General features: G+C 39.7%; 1 protein-coding gene across 3 annotated transcripts in view; it reads right to left on the minus strand.

The window, feature by feature from the left end:
* The window catches only part of RNF130 (ring finger protein 130), a 55,823-nt gene that overhangs the window by 17,390 nt on the left and 20,241 nt on the right, over nucleotides 1-18,192 (minus strand). For all 3 annotated transcript variants that reach the window (XM_030957158.1, XM_030957159.1, XM_030957156.1), the window contains 5 exons: nucleotides 14,265-14,515; nucleotides 10,703-10,774; nucleotides 8,800-8,882; nucleotides 2,008-2,104; nucleotides 387-591 (listed from right to left, as the gene is read on the minus strand). In XM_030957158.1, the coding sequence (XP_030813018.1) occupies nucleotides 387-591; nucleotides 2,008-2,104; nucleotides 8,800-8,882; nucleotides 10,703-10,774; nucleotides 14,265-14,515 (708 nt within the window). The remainder of the gene's footprint in view (nucleotides 1-386; nucleotides 592-2,007; nucleotides 2,105-8,799; nucleotides 8,883-10,702; nucleotides 10,775-14,264; nucleotides 14,516-18,192) is intronic.

The following is an 18,192-nucleotide window of genomic DNA, read 5'->3' on the forward strand; positions in this document are numbered from 1 at the left end:
GCAGAAATAGCTATCAGCTAAAATATTTATATTTAATAAATTATTGCATGTAAAGTATTCTGAAGGGATAAATAACAGTTTTGGCAATCCAGCTTCTTGTGCTGGTTACCGAATTCAGGAAGGTTATTTTGGTGCCATTTCAGTTCATCCAGGGTCCTTTGTACGTGCATCTAAATGGATATACCATTAATAATGGAAGTGTTGGCACTGTCATACCCAGAGTTATTGGTTCCAATAAGGAGCATATGCCTCTTGCAGAGACACTGAGGTCACCTTTGTCCCTGCAGGGACATCCATCACCAGGGCCCTGCAGCACAGAGGGACACACACACACACACCCACACCACGGAAGCTGTAGACGGTGCCGGGAGCTGAAGGACACTTACTTGTCACTGCAATGTTGATCTCTCCTGACCTTGGTGTCAGCTCCCCGTCCTGTGGCAGCTGTGACATGCCCGAGGTGCGCAGGGGCTCCAAGCTGAGGGAGCTGTCGGTGCCGAAGTCGCCGAGCGCCGAGCGCCTGCTCACCGGCTGCCCCCGCGTCAGCCTCTCCATGTCAAAGGCGACGTTATCTGTGCACGGCACGTTAGGCTGGGAAAAACACAGCTCCACGTTACAGCGGGGAATGTTCTACCTGCAGCACTCACACACATTGGATGGAACCACACACTCACACACTTTGTTCAGCTGCTCTGGCTGGGCTGAGGTCACAGGTGAGAAACACATGAATGAAGAACTTCTACCTTGTGACATTCACATGCTCTGAAATAATTCCTTCGCCCAGGATTTTTCTCCTGGGAAGCTGAGAAGCCTCAGAGAAAAGGAAAACAATTCTTATCTCATTTCCTTCTCCTCTGTTTTGCTCATGTGGAATGTGTTTGGTTATTGTTTACCCACAGGCAATTTTTTCATTGGATTCTGGTGTGAGTGGTTTTGACTCATTGGCCAATCAGTGCCACGCTGTGTCAAGACTCTGGAAGGAATCACGAGTTTTCATTATTATTTTTTTAGCATTTAGTAAGTAGCTTTTCTGTATTCTTTAGTATAGTTTAGTATAGTATTCTTCAATATAATATAGTATTATAAAGTAATAAATTAGCCCTCTGAGAACATGGAGTCAGATTCATCATTCCTGCCTTCCTCAGGGCATTCCCAGCAAATACAATACTACCTCTTAAAGAGGAGAAGGAAGAAGCAGAAAAAAGGACTGAGATACAAGGAAGGGACTCAAATACACCTATATCATAGCCTATGCTTGTATGGTTTACCACAATCATGACAAACTCTGAATTTTGTATCCTCTTCTAAAAACCCAGGGATGTTATTAACAGGTCATCCACAAAATATCTGCTACTATTTCTTTGGAAATGTGCAAACTTGCGACTGACACAGCTAAAAATGGAGGCCTGATTATTCTCACTGTCTTGAATCAAAAGCCACTTTAGACAGTCTCTCCATATGGTCTTCTCTTACTTTGAAAAGAGCATCACTCCCACTTTGTAATTTTTTCTTCATACAGGAAAGATTAAAAATATCTGCTTTGAGGTTTCACTGCTATCCCTTTGTGAACTGGTCAATGAAAGACGTCCTCAGGGATCCCTTAAGACATGAGCTGCTTGAGGAAAACTCACTGGCCTTGGCCAGGGCGGGGCTTTTAATGTGCAAATTTAAGTCTGCCTACAGGAAGCCAGAAGAACAAGAGCTTCAGAGAGTAAATATAACAAGAAAAGCTGAAAGGACTTGAGAAAAAGGAAGATTACAGAGAATCTAACATACTTCCGATAGATACTTGTCATAAATGCAAATATAACAATATATTCTCAACTACCAACCAGGGAAAGAAGGAAGAACAACAAATCAGCACCAAAGAAATCCGTAAAAACCCCCAAATATTTTCTGAGTAAGGGTACTGGAACACCCTTCCCCCTCTCTCCCCTACAATTATTCTTTCTATTTTGGGTCTCAGACATGGGAGGAAGAGGAAGAGCTCACAACCAAGCAACTTACCACAATTCCCAGTGCCTTCAGAATGTTCAGTTTGCACATTGGACATGTACAGTGCTCACTGAGCCATGGATCCACACAGACTTTGTGAAACACGTGCCTAGAAGAACAGAGAAGGCACATACATAATTTGCAAACAATTCTATTTAATACAATGAAAACTACTCAAACTTTTGGATAGTTGGCTTTTTTTTCATATTTTAAAATACATGCAATTCTTAGAACTGCCAGTATTCTGTGCTAATTGCAGTAATTAAAAAATAAATTAAAAATATTGCTTGTTGTTGTCTCTCTTTACTAATAGTTCAATTAGGAGGAAATATTTGATTTTCTTTCCCCCTTCATCCCTCTCCCCCTTTTATTGTGGATATGAGTAGTGGATGTAAGGTAGAAGAACCAAGGTAATGCCATTTCCACCATAACCTTGTCTACAGTCATGTCTCAGTTTTGATGCAGAATCTTGAGCATAAACTTGGTAGGAAGAGCACAGACCCATCAGCTGTCAATTTTGTTCACAAGTCAGTGGAACCAACCCAAACACACTCCTGTTTGACTTTGAAAAGGCTTTTATAATTATCACATTCAAGCAGAAAGAAGGCTTTCCCTGCCATCCATATTTCTTGATATCAAGAAGGAAAACATGCCCATCACCGTACAGTTGTCATAAAAATAAAAGGAAAGGCAAACTGGGCTTTCAGAGATGGAAAGGCAAATTGGGCTCCTACTTGCAAAGCAGGGAACTCTGCAATAGGCAACAGTCTGAATTGCCTCCTACATTGCATTCAAAATCTTAGTCACATACATGGATATAAATGTGAATGTTGGGATTGATACAAACCAGTATAACAAGGAAGGACTATGCAAAGACCAAAACAAGGTGTATAAATTAAAGGAAGCAAAGAAAATGCCCTCTTAGCTTTTCAAAATGCAAAGAACTTTTCAGAGCATATTCATGGTAGGAATGGGTATCACAAGACTGTCTACCCAATATAGCTTTAGCAAATACTCATAATAACACAGTCTGAGTAACTGCCTATGTTAATTCCTATGATAAGAGCCCTGATCCTTCATTTCCAGTGGTGCTGACTGCAGAGCAAGAAGCCAGTAAGAGCAGGCACACCCAAACACGACAGACTGGTGATCATGACAAAGATCAGCAATTACAAGGGCTGCTTAGTCAGCCAAGAGCTGTGCTCTGGAGCCAGCAGGGAAAGGGCAGGGGCAGAACAAGCAGGTCTTGGCATCTATTTGAGGCATCAGCAGGGTCTGGAAGAGGTGGCCATGTGTGCCCCAAGGCAGCACAAAGCTGAGATACTCTCTCTGTCCCCTCCTTGCTCAGGTTACACTTATGCTCTGTGCCTGAGAAAGCTCATCATGGAATCTGGGAGTTTTCTGCTCCCTATCCCTTGGGATTTTAAAATCAGAGACCAAATAAGGCATGTTACCAGATAATTCTCTCTCAAATCTCTGGAAAGCAACCTGAAAGACTTTCTGAAACTGTTAAACATGGCAAAAGACAGTATATGATTATATAACAGTCTATGTCTACTCAGGCTGATGGAGGGACTAAAGAATATCAACATAATGAAGTTCTAAGCAGCTACAGCTGTATGTCCTACCTGTACTAACTAAAGATGCAGAATTAGGGTGTAAAATAGTTAACAGAAGATGGAAAGGCAGCAAAATAATTTTGGTTATCTCTATCCCAGATAATGCAGGAATAGAAACTTAAAGGACCTCAGTTAGTCACTTGGCTGGCCTGTGTCCTCTAGGAAGCTGGCAATCAGAAAAATCAGGGTATGTACAGGGCCTTCTGTTTAAATCATCACCCAAAATAGACTCACTTCTATTATCATTAAGTCTTAATGCATTCCCTTTATTACTCACAAAACTACAGGAAACAATGTTTAGAAACTCTGGGTGATACATAATGGTTTCAAATATTCTGAAACATACAGAGATATTATTTTTCTAAGTTAGGTCAATTATTACTTTTATTTACTTATGTTTGAAGTCTCTGGAGTCTGTTTTTTAAAGTAGAACAAACCTGAAAATCTAGTATTTTGGGCAAGAGCAGACATCAAGACTCCACAGAAATATGAAAACAGCTTTATTACATCATTATTGGCTAATCGGTGCTGTAGAAGCACTCAGATCAAGTGAAGCAGGCGACTGATATAGATGCCAACATGTATCCACTAAATATTATGAGTTATTTTAAAAAGTCATTAGCACTTTGATATATTTATATACGCAGCACAATTGTTTTTATGACCTCCTAATTCTTTGCTTTTAGTTCCTAAATCTTCAAGGATGTTTATTAATGTGTTTCAAAGAAGCGCAGTTCTCCGAAAGGTTATTGATTTAGAAAGCATGGCTCTGCCTACTACTTACAGTTTCTCTACCTCTTAAAAAGTTTGCTGATAGCATCTTTGTGGCTCAGTCTCTGTCTGGATTTCTCTGTTTGCAAGAGTTAAAAAGCCGGTATACAGCAATGACGACAGCAAACAAGAATTATTTCAAAACCTCATCCTGACAAAGTAAGCCCGTGCAATTTCTGCTCTCACAAACCTCCTCCATCTTCCTACTTCTGTAATTGGTATTCCAAGACCATAAACGTGATGAGTTCCCAGCCAGCTGCTCTTGGTCACGACAGCTGCTGACGTTCCCCAGGAGCTGCACGCTGGGAGTCAGGTGTGACAATGCCTGGGGCTGGAGGATGGGAATCAGGGGTGACACAGCCTGGGGAGCCACACACTGGGAGCCAGGGGTGACACTGCCTGGGGCTGGTGGATGGGAGTCAGGTGTGACCCAGCCTGGGTCTGGAGGAAGCAGGGCTGGCAGCCAGGCTGGCAGCACTGACGGAGTCTCCCATGCAGGCACAGCTCCAGGCAGGTGACCTGCAGGTATTTTTCCACTCTGTCAGCACACCCAATCCAGCTGCCCTCCAGCTGGTAATAAACACCATAACACTGACTCTTGTACAACACAGCTTCTTTGCAGCATTTCACAGGGGAGAAAGTGACTTAGGAATCTTTTGGTGGTGTAAGGCCTCCAAATTCACACATCACAAAAGGAGAAGGGCTGAACGATTTACAAGTTCTGTTTCCCTAGAGCTCACTGTCCTTCCCTGCTCTCAGTGCAGCATCCCACCAAAATGACCTCTGCTGCTGCAAAGCAGGTTCTTTGGCTACTGCTGGAGGCAGCTGCTCTCCTGGCCCTGGGGTTCAAGGCACTGCAGGAAGCAGAGAGGATGCCATCAAGGCACTGCAGGAAGCAGAGAGGATGCTATGTTAATTTGGTCTTAAAAAGGCAGCTATTTGCAGCAGCACAGAATCAAACATGAAAATCTGAAAACCCAGTTCAGTCGCTTTTGTCACTTTCTTCCTTCTTGCCCAGGACAGGAATTAAAACTTTGGCTCAAAAGCCATTTATTTTATAGTATTTGCTACTCTTTTAATTATTTTCCTATCTTGTTAATTCCTTCCTTCCTTCCTTGGCCATCTTTCTGCCCTTTCCCACGTCATTTTCTGTTCTTCTCTAACCTGTCACTTTGCTCTCCCCTTCCCTTATCTCTCACTAATCCTTCACACTACCCACTCCTGATCACTTTTCACCTAGTGCCTGTTCAGCCCCTAGGTGCAACAGTGTGATGGTAGAATAAAGTTATCTGAATAAGGAAAATTGTCCATGAGGTTTGTCTTTTGCTAGGATCCCTCTCACATTTACTTCCTCTACTCACTTTTCACTTACATAATGACATTCACAAAAGACATATTCCTCAAGCTTGGAAGCCTAAAACTTATGGCTGCTTGTCCCTCTGTGCACTAAAGCTATAGGCATGATCACAGGCTGCTGGTACTGAACATGTCTCTCTGAAGCAAAAATGAACTACTGCAAACAATGCAGTTGAATTTCTACCATTTCACTTTAGTTTATTTTTAAATTTGCCACAATTTCCCGCATGCCACAAACCTTTACATCACTAATGTGGTGTTTCACTACCGAATTTTAGGTGCAACTTGCTCAGCTGCTGGTAGATTTTGCCTGCTGTGTGTCTGCCCAGGCCAGATTCCACTGCTGAAGCACAGTGTGACAGACCATACTTAACTGCAGAGAACAACTGTGCTACTAAAGAGAAAGGCTACTTTTAAATTGATGAAAGCAGCAAAGATATCACATGTCAGTGATTCCTACTGTCTAATGATTACAACAGGCACAGTGAGAACTTCTAGCCTTTTATTTGCTTCGTCTTGGTCAAGTAATTTTCTCCATGGTTTCCTTGCAATTTATTTTATCATCTGGCCTAGACACTCTCTTGTAGGCTTTTATTGTCTGTGTGCTGGTTTTTTTCTTCTGGTTTTGTTTGTGTTTTTTTTTTACTAACATTGCACACTGAACTAAAATGGAAGGTTGAAATATGAAGAAGCAGAAAGGAGTTAAACCTCCATAACAAGATTTGAGGAGAAGCATCTCAGTTACTGAAGACTGAAAATTCTCACATGGAATCTGAAATTTATTGGCCCATCTTTGAAGGTACTAGTTGGCTTTTCATCTACAAATATAAAAATGTCTTGTGGAAAGCATCCATCTCACTGTGTCTAGCCTAAATGGTTTTGCACTTAAATTAAAAGCTGGGCTGCAGCAAATGAAAAGTGAGATGTAAAAAAGAAGTAGAAAGCGAACATAAAAGTTGTCATACAGCCTTTGGCAGCAATGTAATCTGAGCCTTTGCTGACCTTACCTTCTTGTGAAAAACAGAACAGAAAATCATCTACACAAGAGCCTTGATCTCACCTTTACATGGGAAACTGCACTGGGGCAGGTTGTGCTGAGGTGGCAGCCAGGTGCACCTGCATGCTGCTCCCTGAGCAGCTCCATGTACCCCTGAGAGCCCAAAGCTTCCTGGCTGCAGGACTGCTGCTCAACAAAGGTGTCTGAAGAAAAAGGACTTTTCCTTTTTTTTTTTTTTAAATTAAAAAAATAAATCTATGATCACCTTGTTCAAATGGTCTGTATTGTATCTGTGGATATCAGCAACATACCCACTGCTTGCAGTTGTTTAACTAAGAAGTTGGCTTTTAATCCCAACTCTGCTTTGTGCTCAGTGGGAACAGCTGTTTTCCTACCAGGGAAGAGTCATTCCCTCTTCAATGGCAAGGGCCTCCTCCTGCCCTTTGTTCAGCACCAAGAGAAAGGCACAGAAGAGTGGGACTTGTAACCTTTCATTCCATGTCCTTGAGCCTCACAGTAGAACTACACAAGAGAAGATTTCTTAAGAGGCAGTTTACAAAACAATCATCTGAGTGGTCCAAAACTGGTGGGCAGTTTCCAGAAGTTCCTCCTCTAATTTCTGAATAACCTTCTGCATAACATATCAAAAGAACAGGGCTTAATTCACCTATACAAGCTTCACTTGAGATTGCAATAAATGATGTAACTCTGAAATATTTACTTTACACTTGGGAGTACATTTTTTAGGGCAAGAGGACATCAACTTTGAGTAAAAATGACTGAATTGTAAAAAAGAAATGCACATACATCCACATGACCAAAGGCTCCCAAATCTTTCCAATCTAAGCTCTTCTATTCCTAAATATTTTAATGAGAGTTTCTAAATAATCAGTTGTAGGGCATTTTAGCTAAACAACACTGAGAATCTAAAACAGGTCATTGTTTCCTGCTGTCCAAGAGGTAAGGAACACAGAGAACAGTAAATTGAATTAGATTTTTGGCTACAGAAGTATAATGCACACATATTTTGATCAGTAAGATAGAATATAATACTGTTTTCCTTTTATGATTATGGAAATACCCTGCACATTATAAGATATTCAAACTATTCAGAACAGCCTGCAGGAGGATTTAGAAGACCAATAATGAGCTCTTATTGCTGCTGCTGCCCGACCAGAGATCAACTCCAACACATGACTTTGCTGCTTCTAGAGTATCATGCAGAACCATTTATGTACCAAGCACAAGCCAAGTTATTGGATCTTGCTGCATATATACAACCTAATTTACACATGGGTTTTGTGCCTGGAGATGAGGAGAAAGCTTTGCATTTCAGAACACAAGGGAAAGATGTCCTTGGTAATGCTTAATGCTAACAAAATGTATGATTCATCAAAATCAACCACCAGGTGGAAAAGTATTTAAAAGCATCTCTCAAGAGAAAATGTCCCAAAACAACTCAAGAATGGAATTGGAATGGAAGCAAACTAAAAACCTGTAAATGTCAACACAATGCTATAAAAGGGGAAGAAGTTGTTACATTTTAAGCAGTAATGCAGAATCACCAGCAAGAACAAATCTTCACACACAAGCCAAGATCACACTGCATTGAAGAGACCAAAGATAGATGACAGCACAGTGGCTGACTAACGTCAGGAGGTATGAAGGTTGCAAAGACTGCATTTCCACTCCCTACAGTTTCAAAAACCAGCAGCCAGTTGTTGCACATCTACAGTGCAGAATGCTGCAGCTGTACCTGGCTCATTATACTGAAGTTTTCTGAGTCTGCCCATCACTTGGTCCTTAAACCTGCATCCCTCCACCTCATTTCAATCTCAATAGCTCCATTGCCAATATCTTTAATATAATTCTGTTTAATCTCCATTGTCCTAACAGGGCCAGCACCCACCTTCACACCTTCTGGCACCATAGTCCAAAATAAAGTGTCTGTAATTAGGACTGGAAACATCCAACAAATGCATTTGTGAATTACAATGCACCCATTATATGAAATGAAGCAAAAGAGAACAGTTTCCAAACAAAGCAACTTTATTCTCTTACTTGCATGGCAAAATGCGAACAACATCATTCTGCTTGTAACTCTCAATGCAGACAGCACAATGATCAAAGTCTGGGTCTGTTTCCTAAAATGAATAGAATGAGAATTCAAGTCAAGAGTTGAGGCTATGACAAATGTCAAAGTAGTTGTGACTGGTACGTGAACAGCACTGTGCCAAGTGGCTGTTATTAAACCATAAACCAAATGACTGGATAATTAAATTCCAACATGACTTAAGCAAGAAAAGCATCTCATACATGCAAAACTGCCCTTTCTTGGAGCTGGTAAATCATCATTTCATACATAAGCTAAGGCCTAAGATGATTCTAATGTTCTGTGAAATCATAAAATATAGTGGAGGCTTTCCTAGATTTCCTTTTTGTCCATCCAGTTTAGAGCTAACATTTCTATTTTATCCAGGGTTTTTTTTGTTTGTTTGTTTTGGCAGAATAAAAATTCTGGGGCTCATTTTTACAGCCAGAATGAGCATATTTTACTTAGTACAGAGTAGTCCCGTATTTATGTCTGCTGCTTACTTACAGAATTATCATCATTCTTATCAAGACATGAATATGAGGATGACTAATTGACCAACTCCTCTCTTTTCTGTTTTCCAGAAGTTATGATTTTTTAAAATTATTTTTTAAAATATGATATTTTAAAATCTCAAATGAAAAAGGGGGGGACTTCATTTATATATAGATATGGCATCAACAATACATATTTAAAATGTTTGGGCATGTGACACAAAACAGGCTGTGCCTTCTCTTAGCTCAACTTCATTATTCTTTTTGATGCCAACCAGCTACAAGCCAGACACCAAGACAGGGACCAGAGCAAGGCCCCAGCCACTCCTGGTCAGCACCAGCCAGGGCTGCACACAGAGAATCCTGATGGCTTCTCTGAGGAAGAAAAGGTTTTTCCCACTCTGTTCACCTGCATGTGCACCTCATGCAGTCTGTACTGCAACCTACACAGCACTTGCCAGCTCTGAATTTATGCTGTCAAGACAACAGCACTGTTTAACACGGAAAGGTTCCTCTAATTTGTATGTTCTCTCATTCCACAAAAGATTTAGTGCAGTGGGCTGTTTTGAAACAGAACTACATAGGGAGGGAGGAAGAACAGAAAGACATTTGCTCTGCCTTCTCTCTGGAAGCAAATTTTTCTATCACTTCCTAATCTCCCACTGCTGATAGCGTTGATAAGAAAGAAAAAAGGAATCACAATAAAAAGGTCCTATGAAATAATATTTTAAAAATAAAATCATAGCCAGAATTCCCCTGCCTTTTGAAAATTAAAGTTAAAAATTGAGCAAGATTAAATGACTATTTTTTTCCTTTCAGAATCAAAAACAAAGCAATACTGCTCTCAAAAATGGAAAAAGCTTAGGACATAACACACCATATATTTTAGTCTGTATACTAGCAAGAAATATTCTTGGAGTAACTTTGACTGAAATACCTCTTTACTCTCCCCCTTAACTTACTGAATAGTTGTATTTTACTTAAGAGATTGTCTTCAATTACCTGTCTTTTAAATTTATTTTTCCTTTACAGAACTTATATATGATAAGGTTCTAAGCTTTAAAATTCCACATAAACAATGCCAGTCCTATCTACTCATGCCAGGACACCCTCCCAGTCAGCCAGCACACAAAACCACCCTCAGTCACAGTTGCCAGATGGAGTGTAAATAGTATTTAAGCAGGAAAACCTTCTTTGAAATATACAGCACACATCAATACTAACAGTTACAGAAAATATTGTGCCACAGGACAAAGTAAGCCTCCAACAAGAAAGGTAGTCATAAATCAGAAACACAAAGAAAAAAATGAGATTGTTTCCCCAGTAAAAAAATAAACATGATGTTCAAGTTTATCATGTTGAGATTTTATTATTATACCTTATCACCCTTCTTTACTGTCCTGGTTGTCAATTTACCAATGGCTTTCTTGGCAGCATCTCCAAGACGACGCTAATAAAGTGATAAAGAAGAGAACACAAATTAACCCTGATAAACAAGCTTCATTAGTGTCCTTTACAATGACTTATTTGGACTCAATAATACCACTGCAATACACACTATGGCAGCAGGCCAACATATAAAACAAAATGCAAACACAGCAAAGCACAGAGATTTGTTGAGAAGGAAAAATAGCCAACAGTTGAATCCTCAAATGGTCTCCCACAAGCATGGGCATAAAACTCATGGACTGTACAGAAGTCCACACAAGTGAATCAACATTTATGTGCAAACCTAATCAAAGGTTGCAGGACAAAAGCTGAAGCAATGTCCCCTCCCAGTGATTTCCATTATATTCTGTTCATACTGGTTTTTATTCAGTGTGCTGAAATATACTTCTTGTTCTCTTAAGTTTGAATTATTTTTGTATTTCCACTCTGAGCAGGTTGATCTTACTCTGAGATGCAAAAGATCCTCCCAGTGCAACCTAGTTTCTCTCTTGCTATTACCCAAAACCACCAGGATCTCATAAAAGAAAAAAATGATGGGTCACAAAATCTAAATAAGGCAATACAGACTTAAATAAAGCTGAAATTAATACTGAAGATAACCTGATTCTGAATGCAGAGGCCAAATTATATTTTTTGCTGTTTATGCTGCTTTATGACTACCACAGCTGGGTGGAAGGAGTCTTTTCTGACATCCAAGTGCTGATTCCTACTGAAATGCCCAGCTCCCAGCTAACAAACAGCTGTTTGTCACTGTTTTCCCACTCGGGTCCCAGAGATGGGCACTGGACGCAACAAAGATCCCATCATCTTCCTTCATGGACATGAGACATCAGACTTGGTTTACAACTGTCTTAAAAAGCAGAAGTGATGTATTTTCTCTTTCCCCTCCAACCTGTACTAAGTACTCTGCCCTTGAAAGAGATGGGCTGCTTCTCAGAATGCAGCTCTCAAAACCTCTCCTGCAGCCTGCAATGGATGTGTGGAGTTTTGTGCCCACCTTCTATAAAACTGAAACCCAAATCAATCATAGGGTGTACCCCCTGTGTCACACATTTCCCCACATGCAAACTGCAATGAAAGTTGCTTTTATTTGCGAAACACAGCGACCTCAGAAGTCTGTATCACAAATGACTGTACCACTTATTCTACAATTACATAAGCACTTTTCTTCCTTGTGATTTTCACAGAACAGCAGCTCTTATTTTATATTTTCTAGAACAAGGATTTGAAAAAAAATCAGATATACAGTCCCAGCTACTGAAGTACATCCATGTAAGAAGCACAGCATCAGAAGCAGAGCTGGGATGGGAAACTATATGCTTGCTAAAGTCAGAAGTCTCACCCTAACTTCAATATGCAAGAATTTGGTCAATTTAAGCTGATCTAAATTACATGTTCCAGAACAAGCATATTGGCCTGAGTACTTAATGACACAGAACACACTGGGCACACTGCTGGAGTAGATCACCATTGCATAACCAAAAGCATGATTACTAAGAGAGGAACGAGGCTGAAATGGCATTTAACTTAAATGCTCAGTTCCACCAGTTAAGTAAATGTGGGTAGTATCTATATTTCGTTCTACTGCATGTGACTGTATATACACTACAAGAAATTTTAAATATTATTTTCACATTGAAAGCATAATATTTCAGCAGAACTCTTCCAACATATTGAAGTTCTTTCACATAAATAATTTGCTAAAAAATAACTTCCATCTCTTCCGTTTCAGAGGTCAATCTCTTCCATTTTCTAATTTTAACAAATACTCTTTCATGCTAACACTGGAAATGCTCAGGATTTGCTATTTTGCTAAGTTAGGGCACAGGCACACAGCATATGCTTGCTTTTAAAACCCACAACTGTCTGGATGGAAAAGGTCACTTCCACATGCAAAAGAGTTTCACACCTCCGGTGGAAGCACGCAAGAATAACGATGTGAAATACCAATATCTACTTGTGCTATCTACAAAACACAGCGAGTTTTTGATGGCTTTGATTAAAAACCAGAAAAACTCGTGCCTTGACATAACTTGAAAACAAGATCATAGCCTAAACCAAGTTATTTCATCACTAACAGTACAGTCTTTGTGAAAGCTCTCAAAGCTCTTTAAAAATAAGCTGTAGCTGTCGCCACCTTCTTATTAAAGTTTAATAAGCTCAGCTTTTTAAACCACATAAAATTTTCATCAAGTTTCTCCTGGCCTTTGTAAAAATCTAAAGAAAGAAAAAAGGTCATAAGAGCCCTTTCCCAATGGAGCAACTGTTTTGAAACGTGGACATTTGGAAGGAGCCTAAAGCCATGTAGGGGATAGAGAAGGCACAATTTAGTATTCCACAGACATTCATTAAGTTATGGTTATATTTAAACTTTCACCATCCCAAGGGACCACACTAAGTACTGGCTACAGCGTGGTCATTTAAGAATGACATCCTTAAGAAAATCTACAGGATGCCCATGGGACCTGCAGCATCAGACACTATTTATAGTAACTGAAAAGGAAATCCTGTGCCACAGATGAGGTTTTGTAAGTTTGGATTTATTTTAGGTCTGACAGAACACAAAAAAAACCTGGCCCACAGTCAGCTGCTGCGTATCAGCTGTAATTTGGGGGAAAGGGGTGACAGTGACTAGAGGTCAGGAGGTTTCTAAGTTAGCCTTGACAGAGAGACAGGGCAAAGAGGGCACTGGATTTCCTGAGGTTTACTGACCCTTCTCAATAAAAGCCAAGGCACACTGTGGAAGGTCATTAAGTCCACACTAGTAAAACATTTACTTCTAAAGTTTATTTGTGTTTGAGCTGACAGCTTGATTTAGTCTAGATCTCTGAGTATGGCCATATATAACTCAGTGCTTAAACAAATTAAGAATTGAAAAAAAATGTAAGAAAGGCATATTGGACAAAATTTTTGTTAAAATACATGACCAGGAGAATTAGGCATAATTCTTACAAAGCGTGATGTTAAAGTTGAAAGCTAACACAGATCACTAAGCAGCTCTACACCTTAGTTTTTTTACCCTAATATTCATAACAGATTATGGTTTGGGAATACTTTTGTACAATTTCTGAACTATCTTAACTATTACAGAACATATCCTTAAGAGCATGGAGAGAATTTGTAACATTTGCTCAGTGTTTCAACTACACAAGTTGATTCACAATTTAACTTTCCTCTTCATTCCCAACATACATCCAGTATGCATTACTCAGCCAACACAGAATCCATCTGACTTTTGGATTTACACAAAGCAAAACTCAAGTATTTTGCTTCAGTTTGATTCTTTCCTGTCATGTAACAGGATCTATACCAGTGCTGCTCAGGATGAAAACACTTTGCTGTATAAAAATCCTCTTCAGGCAACATGCTTTGCCTTGGAACAAAGAGATTCTGAACACTAGTTTGATGGGCATTCCTTATTCGTTCTCTATTGATTATTGTATACTGAAATATTATCTCCATAACTTAAGAGAAAAGAAGAGACCCCTTACCTGATTCCTGTCACGTGCACTTGTGTACCTGATCTTCTGGATGAAGTAAAATATTAACCACGCTGAAGAAATGATCATCAAAACAATGAATGATATTGACACAAAGACTAGAGAGCCCCGACTGAAGTTCTTTGGAGGAACACGAGACCCCACTGCTATGGCCATCAGGACAGAGATGTTCTTTTCCAAGTAATTCAGGATCTCCTTAACCTGCGATTCTGTAATCATGACAGCAACAATGTCTCCAGTTCCTATAAAAAGGGGAAAAAAGTTTAATTTCTATTTTAAATTAACATGGCATGCTGCGCACAAGATTTTCCAAATGCAAAGCCATTTGACAACTCAAGAGGTTTTAACCTAAGCCATCTGTGGCACATGGAATATGCTACTGGGCACTCTACTCATGCCTTGTCCTTCAAATCCAGATTTTCAAATTAGGGCATTAACATTTGCCCTAAACTCTCTGCAGTTCCACACATAGTAACAGATCTCTTCTGCTGGTACACAGTACTTCCCACATTGTAATTACTGCGTGCAGTCTGAACAAGCTTTCAAAAGTATATTTGTTCCAGATCTGAAGCCATGAATACCTTAACAGGCAACTCAGAAAAACATTCAGGAGATGAGTGAGAAGTGCCCTTAGCATAGGCAGTGCTGTGGATGTTGCTGGGGAGTTATGCAAGTTCCCCTGTGTGGTTATGTGGCTGCAAAGTAGAAGAGAATTGAAAAAACTTGGCAGAAGTTTGGCTGCTGATTTTATCACCCATACAAAGACACGCTTGATAGGATCTCAAAGAGGCTGTCAGCTTCATCAGCTCCATTTTCAATGTGCAGCCCATCTGTTTTCATAGTGTCTTGCCTCTAGACTATTTCCTGTCCCAAAGGGAAAATTATTGGTACAAGGATAATAGGAAAACCATAAGCCTTGCTGAAAAAGAACAAGATCACCTACAGAGCAGAGAGCACCTATGTTTTAAAGCAAAGACCTCATTAAAAAAAGATCTTGAACCCAGGGTAATTCTAAGTTAAAAGAAAGAAAGTTTTAGAAAAACCAAAGCCAGAAAGAAAAAAAAAAACTTGTGAAGTTTCATTCTTATTCATCCCGACTTATTTGCTTCCAATACTAAAAACCCTTTCAAGATGTATTTTCAAAATGCTTGCAAAATCTGTTCATCTGCTTCTTCCATCTGCTTGCTCCAACTCACATTCCCTCAGAGAGGAACTGTATAAGGCAAACGACTTCAGCACCAAGATTCTGGATTTAGAGTGGATTTAAGCTACAGAGAACCTAGTGTGACAGTAGAGAACATGAGGTCCTACTTTAACACAAGGCATTTGTTCAAAGTCTTTTAATCACAACCTTATTTTTAAGAAGCTACTGTATCCACAAAACGATGTTGAAGAGCCAAAAGAGCAGCACCTTTGAAACCCTGGGCACAATAACTCAGGCTGACAGCTACATAATTTTCCAAAATGGAGACTTATAACAGAGTTGTGCAAGAGCCTTAAATGTTCCCTTGTTACTCTTTGAATTTACCATGTTAAATAGTAACATTAAGAGTCACTATCATCCTATTAAATTCACTAACGTTGGTGATGCGGATTGTGCTGACAGAACTACTCAAAAGAATCAAAACTGATAATATCAGAAATTAAAATTTTCACAATAATTGGAAAAAAAACATGCCACAGCCCTCAAATTGCTTTCCTCAAGAAATTTAAACTTTATTTAAGATTGAAATGACAAAGTCATTAAGGCCTTGTCCTGCTAACATGGGACTTAATAGGAAAAAAAAGTGTTTCCTTCTGAATATTTTTGAAACAGTGCCACAGTAATTCAAAAGCTTTGAATAGCAATGAAAACTCAACACAATATATTTAATCTCTAGTACAGCACAAACTCACAAGATGAACTTTAATCCAGCTCTCAAGAGACACTTCAGTACCAAGTTTGGTTCCATGCAAAAGCAACCAAAATATTTAACAGCTAGCAAATCTTAGAGTAGAAGTCCATCACTAGCTTTATTTTCATGGACATCTACCTAGATTTCTATTTGTCTGGTTGGGAAGATAGTTCCTGCCCAGACTTGCAGCACATTTTTACAGCACAAGAGATATCCTTCCTGCAAGATCCTGTATTTAGATGCAGCACATGCTCCTGCAACCCCAAATCCCTGCAGCTCAGATAGTGCAAGATCAATCAAGAGCAGATAATTTATATTGCTTGATATTTTCCCCAGACTTCCCTTCTGTTCTTCATATCTAGTTCAGACAGGGAAGAAAAGCAGGGAAGGGTACAGGAAGACTGTATTCCCCAGAGCACATGTTCTGCTAAGCTTCCCCAGTAGGAATTTATTTGCACTGAGAAATTTTATGTTAGTATCAAAACATCAAGCTAAAGCACTCAGTGTAATATTCTAACATGATTTATAGTTATCTGCAAAGGAAAGATGACAAAGATCTTCTGATACTAGTCCAGCTCTATCTGAATCCAAAGCTGAAGCCTCTACCTATTCCCTGCTGCCCAGGGAATGTGACAAAGCTGACAATCTGTCACACATTTTATATAAAGCCCAGCACAATGGGAACCTCTGGCATCACTGCAAAGCGATTTGCATTCCAAATGACTCAACTGGGAACAGCCAAAGTGCTACTGCTGCTTCTGACCCCACCAGAGCCAAGGAGAACTGCAGAAAAGAAAAATAAATTGTGTCTGTTTAACATACTGAAGCTCAGTGGAAACTGGGACTTGGTTCATCCGTATTTTTGTCAGGGGCATCACCCTAAATAATTTTAGCAAGAACTCCCTGTTTGAGAACAATTGGGGGCAGGAGGAGACAGTGACTCATTTATTTTAAGCACCTTGAAACTTTGTATTTCTGAAACTTTAGCAGAAAAAAATCCTCAGGTGAAGACAGAAAGACTAAGAGTGTTTGTGAAACTCAGAATATGGTCTTACTCCATGATCTTATGAAAAGCAATATTCTCCTCAGCCAAGAACACAGTGTCCAGAGAAAAGAATCTGGATTGCTTACTAAAGCCAATGAACTACACATGGAAGCACAGATGACAAGCTAGGACAGACGGTAGGCATAAGATAAATATTGATGTCTGTAAACATAAATCATTTAATTGCTATCATCCAAGCCCAGGCAGCTCTTTCTAGCTTGCAATTTTACCATGTGCATGTTTAATTAGGATAGTTATACAACTCTGTGTATGAAAAGGGATGAAGTTGTGACTAATCATTAAATCTGTGTAATGTTACATTGTGGGAGCAGAAGTCAGAAGAAATTAAAAGCTTAGAAGACAGTAAAAACAGGACTATGGGAAAAACAGCAACATCCAGGAGTTTCCTGTAGAGCTCATAAGGAAACTGCTTGCTCTCTCACTGACCTATTCACATCCCCTAGCAATTCTAAAACAGCATGCTCAGAAAGTCAATAAAAAGCCATCTCAAAGAAGTGTTACAAGTGTCATCACAGGCAAATATTTGTGGTGCTTTTGTTGTGCTGGAATTTTTATAGGTTTTTTAATTGTCTTTGTTGTTGTTAATTCTTGACTATCAAATGTTTATCTGAAGGTCAAAATATGGTTAACTATGTCCAGGATACCAGGCTGAAGCTGAAGATAGGGATGGTTCAAAGACCAGACTTCAGACACCTTCAATCCTCCCAGCATCCACTGGAGGTGCAGGGAATGGCAGCCTGGCAAAATGCAGCTGCCAATCAGGGCTGCAATGCTTCAACCACCTTCTTGCAGATGGGGAGGACAAAACCTTAGATCCCACCTTGAGTGTGGAAAGTGTCAGGCCACCTGTAAGAGGCACTGAACTACTGTGATTTGACGCAACAAGGTTTGCAGAGAACAGAGTATTAAGTCAGATACTCATAACAAAGGTCAGTGATTTGCTAATGGCTGATATTTT

The sequence above is a fragment of the Camarhynchus parvulus genome, chromosome 13 (genome assembly GCF_901933205.1).
Source record: "Camarhynchus parvulus chromosome 13, STF_HiC, whole genome shotgun sequence".
NCBI classification, from domain to species: Eukaryota; Metazoa; Chordata; class Aves; order Passeriformes; family Thraupidae; genus Camarhynchus; species Camarhynchus parvulus.